Source organism: Apteryx rowi, unplaced genomic scaffold, assembly GCF_003343035.1.
Source record: "Apteryx rowi isolate R43461 unplaced genomic scaffold, aptRow1 scaffold_938, whole genome shotgun sequence".
NCBI classification, from domain to species: Eukaryota; Metazoa; Chordata; class Aves; order Apterygiformes; family Apterygidae; genus Apteryx; species Apteryx rowi.
In genome coordinates this window covers 119,856-130,108 of record NW_020451247.1, presented here as the reverse complement: position 1 = coordinate 130,108, position 10,253 = coordinate 119,856, and the positions used below count along the sequence as shown (strand labels likewise).

The following is a 10,253-nucleotide window of genomic DNA, read 5'->3' as shown; positions in this document are numbered from 1 at the left end:
GGGGAGGCAGAGAAGGGAGGCCGGGTGAGGGATGCATGCAAGCTTCCCCTAGACTTAGATCCAAGGGGTTCTCCCATCACCGTACCCCCACTTTAAAAACAGGGGACTTGCAATTGTACCAACGTCTGCCCATCCTCTCTCCCCTAAATCCCCAGACGGAATGGCACAGGAAGGAGAGAATGAACATGCTTTTCGCTTAGGGAAAGCTTTCCTATTTGCTTAATAAATACCTTCCAAAAAGCTTAGCAGCTCTGTAAACATACGAGAGATTTCAATACTTAGTAGAAGTTCATCTTTTCCCTGAACTCTCAACGACAGAGGCTGGCACTGATCTGTGATTACTACATACGGGTGGTGCGAGGACCCAGAAGGGTCCAGCGGAGGCTCCCAGGCTCCACAGGGGCCTGGCAAATAATGCTGGGTGCTGACAAGCCTTTTAAATGTTGAAGTTGATCCATCCATGCGGCTCTGAGATGAGAATCCCGTCAGTCCTGCGGGAACGTTGCCAGCTCAGAGTAGTCCAGGGAACTGTGAAGTGACAACGGTGACATCCAGGAGAACTCCTTCTGGCAAAGGAGGGAATGCGGCAAAGGGCTTTGGCTCTCCAGAACACAGTTTCCTTTCCTCTCAGAAGAAGCCTGGTGGTCACTGAACACAGAAATACTAAARGGAGTGAAAACACAATGCCAGCCTGATTGTTGCTGTGCCTGGCCAGGGAAGGGGAGACTGCATTTAGGGAGAATACAGCCCCAATGGCTTTAAAACGGGAGAGTGTCCTACAAAAACAATCCCCATGGAAGTGTGACGAATTGGATCTTGGGCCAGATCCAACATGTTAGTGCAATAGGGCCCAAAGTCTCAATCCGCTCATTTCCAAAACCATTGAAAATAGTACCAGGGAGGTGATCTGGTCCCCTTGCTTCTGTCTATCCAACCTTCAAGCTTCAGAGAATCCACTTCTTCACCCCAAAGGATTCCCTGAAGCAGGATATCTCACTCCCACACCTCAGCAGRTGCCCTGGGGCAAGCAATCTGCCCCTTAATAGAAACCAGACAGGCTAAGGTAGGGAAATTGCATCTACCTTCAGTGACTTAGACCCTCTTAGTGTAGCAGGCATTGTGAGGCAATGCTTCTTCTCCCAAATAAAAGCATGGGACCCGAGCACAATCCATCCTCCAGACACCACTGTGCTGCACTGTGGCACCCCAGAAAGAATGTTTCCAGGTGTCTCCTCCGACCTGAACTGCCCAATGACCAGCTCTTCCAAGTATTATCCCAGCACTCAGTCTATGGGATCAGCTCGCAGAGCCGCACCCCTTTACCCCTGCACTAGAGGGCCGAAATCATGAGGTCCTCCTGCTTGGCAGGGCTGGTTACGTGCCCAGAGGGGGTGGAAGTCCGGATTTTGTCAGTGGCCAGGCACTCCTGGCTGCTCACACCTGTGGGAGTGATGTCCATGAGTTCTCCGGATGAACTAAGGGGGAAGGAGGGTGAGACAGAGATGCCCGACGAAGGATCTGTTGAGCCTGCAAACAACCTTGGAGGCTTTGGGACTAAGTTGGGCTCGTATTGTGCCCTTAACAGGATCTCCTGATCACTGACAGACTTGGGCATCTCTGCAAAGTCACTGGAGCTGTCTGACACCATCATGCAGTAGATGTCCTGGAAGGAGCTGCTTTTGCTATCCAAATTAAAGAGGCTGTCTATGAACTCAGCAAACTCCAGTACTTGTGGACTGGGAACATCAGTGAGACGTCCATTCTGGAGCGAAAGCTCCTCACGAGGGGCTAAAGAAACATGGTCCCCTTCACTGCTGGCCCCCTCCTCACTGCAGCGTCGCTGCGGGGTAGTACCACCACTGTTGAGCACAGTGTCTGGGGCCTGAGTCTCCTGGGAGTGCTTGGAAAGGCTATCAGCAGCCAGCAGCTCTGTCCGCGAGCTGAGGGAGGGGTTCTCCTCAGGGATAGCAGGGTCTATATAAAAGCAGTGTGTCTCATCCTTCTCCATGACAGCATGGAGGCTGGGGGAGCCCCGGATGCTCCGAAAACCAGAGGAGCGCCTTGAATCAAAGCTGTAGATGGATTCATTATCAGAGAGGCTCTCCATGGTCGCTAGAGGGGCACGACGGTCCTGCAGCTCCACAGACAGACGTTCCTTTGTATCCAGGAGGAGAAGCTCCACAGGGTCTTTCTGCACAGGAGAAAGTGCCTTTGTCTCATAAAACCCCTCCAAGCTAATTTCAGAATGGGACTTGCTCCTGCAAAGAGAAACAGGGACAACATGGGTTTGCATCACTCCTTAGAGAACCACAAGCTCTCAGAATAGCCAGAGGAACCGAGTCTTGGGCACAGACTTCCTGTGCACACTGAGGGCACACATCACTTCTCTRACCAGAGCCATCTCATACAAYCRCAGGAGACACCTCTTTCATTTCTCCCTCCTCCCAGCTGAAAGCTAACCCCCTACCGAACACTTCTACACCTACCCCCCCACATCTAACTCCCATATTAATAGAGAGGCTTGAGGTATGAGACACTGAAGGACAGGCTTACACTTAACCTATGACTATTTTCTCCTTCTTCTCATTCTCTGAACCGTTCCAGTCTCACGCCCTTCCCTACTTCTCCCTGCTGGCAATCCCTACCTTACTATCAAAAAGTGCCAGGAGACTATGTTACAGCATGGTCTGTGACCAACTCAGCTACCGTTTCCAATGGCAGACTTTAAATAGGTAAAAGAGCAATTTACTCAGCTTATTTAAGACAAGTAAAGATCTTTAGAAAGACTCCAGTCACACTAAGACTTCTATGGATCAGGAAGGCTCCTCCTGATATAGGGTCAAAGACACAGAAAAAGAACTTCCCACACCAAGCCTACACAAAACTTGAGATTACTGGCAGTCAGAAAGTGACTGCCCTAAAACCAGAAACTTGAGAAATATCTGGGACAAGAACCTGGGCTTAGGAAAGGACTGCTGCAGCTGCCAAAAGGCACAGGACAATTGATGTATAGGGAAAGGCTTTTAATTTAAGCCAATATTTGATCCAGCTGTTATTTCAATAGAGCAGACTGTAAAATGCGCACGGCTGGCCTTGCTAAGGTATGTGAACAGGTTTCACGAACCCCCAAAAGAGGGAATCTGACACAGTAACTGGCTCCAGTCTTGAATTAAGCACAACCAAGTTACAACTCTTCCTTCTCTAATATCTCCCCAAAGCCTCTTTGCCCTCTCCCTCTCCTCCTTTCCCTTTCACATCTCACAAGAATCCCCCTCTGCTTTCACTCACCTCAAGATGAAGCAGTTCCTTAGGCTACTTCACTCCAGGGTTTGCTCTGGCTATGACATGGAAACCACTCTCTTCCTCCCTGCTGCTTGACCTAATCCATCTTCTTGGACTTACTGGAGCCTTCACAAACATGAGCTGCTCCCTCCTCTTGCCGTTTCAGTGCTGTGGCTCTGCTCCTGTCTAAGCTCTCCTTTGCTGTCTCTGGCCATCACTCACTCACTCTGTGACAAGAACCTTATCATTTTCATATTATTTACTGTCTTCTCCCTCATCTTTCCTTTAAATTTACACCTCACTCATGTTACCTCAAGGATACTCAGCTGTGCATCGCTTTCAGCACAGACCATCTCATCCTGCCTTTTCCCACATCCTACTCAGACGCTGCACAGCTTCTCTTTCAGTCTCTTTACCCAAAATGTCCAAAGCAGAAGAGATTCCCTTGCAAAGAAACAAGCCTCTCACCACAGTGTCATCTTCTGTTTCCACCCATGAATCCCATTTGCCATCTCCAGCTATGGACCATCTTCCTTCTCATCTTCTCATACCTGTTCTGTCTGTAAATTTGCCTTATATTGCACATTTCTGTGCTGAAAGTCATGTGCTCTATCTTACAACTTTGAAACATATCTTTGTCCATACTTTTATATCTATTTTCTCTGCCTCTTGCAAATCTGTGGTCTCCTTCAGTACCTCAAACGTTATCTGAAAATGTGCAAGGAGTTCTGCCATTTGGAGAGGAGAGCTGTTTACATCTACTAGAAAGAACGAGCTCTTCCTCACACCAATTCTTTGTGTATCCGCTAGATGTACTACCCAGCCTCCACCTTATGGTCTTTGCCAGCATATTTATGTCACTGCTCACTGGCCAGTGGTCTAGCTTTCATAAAATAATCCCTGCAGGAACACTTTCAGAACATGCCTTTCTCCCTTGCTTGCTTTCCACTGGACTGAGCTTCCGGCTCTTGTCCTTCACAAACGGAACACCAATCACTTTCCCCTCACACTGACATTGCCTTCATTCTTGTCCCATACTGCTGGCCCAGACACCTGTATCTACGTTCCCAGATTCTCCTGTTTATAATATTCCACAAGTCACATATCATAAAGAAGCATTAAGTGCGCATATTTCCTGGTAAGCTTATGGTATCTGCTGCTTTTGAGAATCACCACACAGGGTATCTTTGAGCGCATAATTCACACAGGAAAATGGAGATTTTGCTGCAAGACTGCAAGTTTTGGTTTTGTGGTTTCAGGGAAAACCCTAGTAGTCTTGATAAATGGAAAAAAAAGTTTCCATACCTTCTCTTCTAGGTCCTCCTGACCTTGCTGCATCAACGTATTCTTCAGCAAGACAAAGGTTCTTTTTTCCTCTAACATGGCCAAGGCATACTGAAGCTAAGTAGAAGTCCCACATAGGCAGGCCTTGGATCTGTCCCTCCCACAAATGTTGATTGCAATGCCCCAAGAGGAAGAGGACCCACACCCAGAGCCAGTAAGCCTCTTAAGAAATCAAAGATATATCCTTACTTAATACTGCTGTTCCTTCTGTCCACTGTTACGGCTCCAGTTCCAATCTGTACTGAGGGTCCGCTAGGCAAGGGTTGACTCTGGAAGATCAACTCTGGGGTTAGATCCACTTCTGTAGGACTCACCATTACTTTGGCTGCAGAAAGTAAAGCTGTTTTCCCCTTGTTGTAATTCTCCAGGACCTATTCAAAGTGAGCAAAGGAACAGTAGCGCTTTACTGGAGATAGCAGTTTTGCTGTTCTCAGCTCAGGACTTTCATGAAACTGCTAAATTTGCCCATTTGTTTCTTATCAATGCCTTCTGCAAGCACGGAGCAAGATCTTGAAATAAAGGATTATATTGACTAACTTTGACACCATCTACCCTGTCAGAATGCCCTACTGGGAAATCAGCATTGGAAAGGTGACCAAAGATGCTGCCAGAAGCAGCCTCAAGACCCCAGCAGGACAGAGTCTTGACTAAATCTACGTGGCAGAGCTGCATGGCTTAGACATTCTGCAAGCTTAATACATAAGCTTAATCACCCCGCGGTGTAACAGAAGGGCTGCAGCAGCAGGCTGTAAGACTTTTGAAACCCCCCTCCACCCCTGCTGCTGCACAAACAGATGTCTAGTTCTATCACAACTCACTAGATTCCACCTGAAGCACAACCTGGAACGAGCAGGTTCTGAGAGAAGGAACCAAACACCACCCCAACCTCACATAACTGTGGCATGATATTTGGAAAGGGGGCCCAGTTTAGGACACTGGTATTGGGATGAAGATCTACATTCAATTTCCAGATCTCATTAAATTTGACACTAATAGCTTGTGCAAGACTGGTCCAGAGCACAGTCTTCTCCCCCTCTCCACAAAATAAATGGTATTAGGTGTTTAAATAGCCAGCTCTGTTGGGCAAAGACCACCTATTTTGTGTTCATGAAGGCCTGTGACAAGGCACCAGTTTTAGTTAGGGCATCTAAGTGCTTTTGCAGTAAGAATTAATAAAACTGGACCCCACCAGGGGGGCTTCCTGACTTTCCAACACACATGCAGAGCTTTTGCTTGGCACTGAGAAGCCTAACCAGCTCATATGCTTAAATCACCACACCCCTTGTCCATTTGCGACTATAAACTCGTCTCATCAGTACTGTCATGCCAAGCCTTTCCTGACCAAACCATGACTTCTCGTGCATTCAAGTCAAAGACCATGTTGTCCCACCGAATGACCCCTCCCAACCCCTTGACCCTAATTCTCAGTGTTACCTTATTGAGCCCTTCCATGACCACATATGGGAGGTGTTCATGCAACATCGCTGGTGAGATGATCACTTCATTAAATGCCTTATTGTCACCCCAGATAGCAAAGTAAGTGGGATCCTCTTGCTCACAGCAACTAGAAGAGGAGTTGGGATCCAAACAGAGGGGAAAATGGGGAGCAAGGGATGAAAGAGCAGGCCAGTATTTTGGYATGCAAAAGTGAGAAACAAGAGGTTACAGAGACAGAAAAAGCAACAAGAGGAAAAAGAGAGAAAGGAGATATTACGGTACACATGCTACTGCCATTGCTCCAGAAGTCTGCACCAGTGATAGAGTATCTTCCCATCCTCACAGCACAGACATAGTCACCATAGGACAGTGGAAAAAAAAAATCAACTCCCTCATAGATGGAGTCATCTCCTGGGGAGTCTTTTCCAAAAGTAAATTTTCATCCCCATCCACGGACTGGCTTCACAACTCTGCAYGCACTCACCAGCATTGCTCTGCAGGATGATTGTGTACCACGTGGATGATGCGGCCAGGYGGGTAGAGTGGTGTGCTTGCAGACAGGGCAATAGTTAGATCACTGGGATGGGTCCAGAGGCGATTACTGGTTACCGAATTCTCTTCCGTCTCTTCAGGGAGCTCTGACTTTGGTATGCACTTTGTAGCACCCACAATGATTCGCCACTGTCCAACACAAGAACGGGGAGGGACAAAATGGAGAAAAGGGAAGGATTCAGAGAAAAGCAAACCGTCTTACCAGAGACTGTTCGGTAGGTTTATTTAAATTGAATACCTGAAGAGAATGGGGCTTGTGCCCTTGGTTCCTTAATCGTGTACCCAAAGAGAGAGATAACTCTGCCCAGAAAGAAAAGTTGTTTCTTCCTCCTTTCCTCCCCCAATTTTAACCTTAAAAACAGCAAAATCTTGTCTTTCCTCTTTTKGCTGGAAGCTTTCTTAGAGTTAGGGATCTAGAGCAAGGACATTTTTGTCCCCCAAATGATAACTTACCAAATCTTCCAAAATAAACAAAGTAGACAAAATCTGAATTTTTGATATTTAAAAATAAGCAACAGACTATAGAACATAACCAGACAAAAATTCCCTTTAGGCCCTTCTTTATGCACTAACACAAATCCCAAAAAACAAAAACCCACCAAAAGCCCCTAAGTCAAACCACAGAAAAAAAACCAAACATAAAATGCTAACAAGGAAAATAAATGTAAGCTCACTTTTCTCCCTCTACAGATCATTTTTATAATATTTTACCCCTGAAAATCTTAAAATCTTACGGCTTTTCTGTCTCAATGCGACAGTCAAGAAGCCTGAGCAGTAACAACTTTACATACCTATCTCGGAAATGTTAACAAGCTGCTTATCCTAGAACAACACTATCCAGACAGCACACAGCTGTGCCTATATAAACTCACAATTGCTGTACTTCCAAGACTGTTACCATTTGTTACCGACAAGAAAAAGCCACAGTTGGAGCACAGACTTCAAAACAGGCTCAGGTGGGAGAATTGCCTGCTCAGTTGTTTTAGGCCTGTGACACTGAACTTACAGCATGTGAACCAGAATCATCACACAGAACTACGATCATTGGGCTGCAGAGTATGGCCCTAAGCTCTGACTTCTCTAGCTGCCTTCCAGCTCTTGCCATCACTCCTACAGTTACCTAGACAGTAGTCACAGTGGACCTGAGGAGACCTGGGGGCCAGAGAAGTCTGCAGTATTGCTGTGACACTAAGAAAATTTACCATCGCTGTTCAGGGACTTACGTTCAGGTGTTTGTTCATCTTCATTCTTACCTTTGGTTTGTTACTTCTCTGAAGAACATCAAGTAGCTGACGGCGAAACCCCTCTAGCTGTGAGAGACCAATCCTGGAAGAGAGAGGAAGAAGCGTTTACAACGGCTGGACAGGGAACTGCTGACAGGTAACAGAGGATAGTAGGGACACACAGCATGGAAGAACAAGGAACTATGCTACAAGAGATACTACAAGAATGCAACAACGCCATAAYGCAGATGGCTTCAGAGATGAGGTGTGACATCACCAGGGAAAAGAGGTCACAGGAAACCAACGCAACAATAAACAAGTATGAAATGCAGTAACACAATCAGAGTAGTGAACACAGGTGCGAGAGAGGTCAATGAACAGATAAAGAGGGAGATGATACAGGGGTGCAATCACAGAAACAAGCAAGCAGGAAATGATTCAAGTATAGGATGCCACAGAACAAATAAACCAGGAAGATGGTACAGAGCTATATGACACCACTAAACAGATTACTTGATGGACAAGGTTTTGTCCTACAGGTTACCAACAGGCATACTCAAGTAGTACTGTAGTACTTTTCCTCCACTGAACTCTACATGCCTAAGAAATGGCACCATTTATCTGAGATCACGCAACAAGGCAGAGGTGAAAATAAAACCCAGGCTTCCTGGCTCCTAGTCCAATGCCCCATTCAGGGGAACGTATCCTGGGAGGTGATGAGAGGTGAGAAATGTCAAGACACAAGAAATTAGGGAGCTGGTTCAGAGATGAGAGATGATATGGAACAGGTAATCAGGGACAAACAGTATAAAATATGAGCTGACAGCATAACTAGTTTGGGGCAGAGGGTGAAGAAAGCTGATGTAACACAGGCAACCAGGGAGATGGTACAGACATGTCAGATACTGCAATGCATATATTTATAGAGAAAGGATATTCACCTTTTTCTTTCATACAGGCAACTGAGAGACAGGGGAGGGATATGCTCACACAAAGGTGTGTGAAACACCAATATAGGTGTCTACATAAAAGATACAGCAATACAGGTAACTAGGGAGACAAGTAAGAAGCACACAAGGACAGGTAAATGAGGAAACTGGAGAGAGAGATGATCTGAGGGTTTCTGAGAGGAAACAGGTGACTTTAGTATAGAACAGCAGATATTTGTCAAGGAATTCAGAGGCTTCTGAACTTGCCTGGGCACTAGATCTTTGCCAAGCACGACTGCGGTCACAAACTCTTTTGAATACTCCATGGCATCCTCGCTGGAAGAGAAACAGGACCAAGAGGAAGCAAACGGTTTCACTGGCAGCAAACTGCACTCCATTCCCAATTTCTGTCACTGGCCTCTGAGAGACTCCCAGACTTGAACCTGATCAAACAAAYAATCTAAACTGCTCAAAGCCTTTGGGACTTGCACCCTGTTAAGGCAAGGCTGAAATTCACATCCCATGCCCCAAGAAACATTACTCCTTAATGGTATAGTGGACCCTTCCTACAGCTAGAATAGCTCCTTCCTTCCTTTCTTCCTTCCTTGCATATGGCTCTGAATATACTTGGAAAAGGAAATACTCAAACTCTATGCCTCATAGTGATTTTCCTATAGTTTGGGAATGGCCAGGACACAAGAAAAGAAGGAARAAAAGAATACTACATGCTCCTGAGACTACTCTAAAAAGATACTGTAGAACTAAGATGGCCACTTTCTGCAGCAACCTTAGCACCAAGATGAGAGGGAATGACGGCTTCCACCCTATGATCTGGTTCTTCACCAGACAGCTACCTTCCTAGAGACCTTCCTCTGAAGAGCCACCACAGGTAGAGGCCAGCATCACTGACCTAGAGATGATCCTGGGAATGACATACAGTGCAATAAAGATGAGATGTGTGGCAGTCAGAGGCACCTCCTTGAACTCTGAGACAGTTGAGGTGACACAGCACAGCTTGGCATGAACTATCCAGGGATCTCAGGAGGGGAAGCTCTGAACAGAAAGCTATAAAACTGTAAGGGAACATTCTGCAGAACAACTCTTCTATAGCAACAGATGACTGGGAATTGCTATCATAACAGGGCATGCTAATGTCCAGATTCATTAGCAGGATGGTTAAAATCCCCTGGCTGGTGCAGGAGCACGATGCAGTAGCTATCACAAGGGGCTTCTCGCAACACAGCTGCTTTCAAGTGCCCTCATGGTGTCTGTCATGACTAGAAAGACTTTATGTCACTCCATGGCCGTCAAGAGGGATGTTTTTACTTGGCTGCTATGGAATTAACTTAACTGGCAGGTCTGTTCAAATTTACAGGCGGAATTCACTTTACCTCTCTGCAGACATATCTGAGGTAGTCACCCTAGATTCCTCCTACAGCCAAAGGAGAGAAACAAACACCAGCGAAGCACAGTCCATCTGACCTAT

General features: G+C 46.3%; 1 protein-coding gene across 1 annotated transcript in view; it reads right to left on the bottom strand.

Moving 5' to 3' along the window:
* Positions 1-1,330: 1,330 nt before the first annotated feature.
* DAGLA (diacylglycerol lipase alpha) overlaps positions 1,331-10,253 on the bottom strand; it is a 32,415-nt gene continuing 23,492 nt past the window's right edge. Inside the window, exons 14-19 of the mRNA XM_026091977.1 lie at positions 9,035-9,103; positions 7,869-7,941; positions 6,548-6,744; positions 6,061-6,190; positions 4,816-4,997; positions 1,331-2,258 (exon numbers count right to left, since the gene is read on the bottom strand). Coding sequence (XP_025947762.1) covers positions 1,331-2,258; positions 4,816-4,997; positions 6,061-6,190; positions 6,548-6,744; positions 7,869-7,941; positions 9,035-9,103 — 1,579 coding nt within the window. The remainder of the gene's footprint in view (positions 2,259-4,815; positions 4,998-6,060; positions 6,191-6,547; positions 6,745-7,868; positions 7,942-9,034; positions 9,104-10,253) is intronic.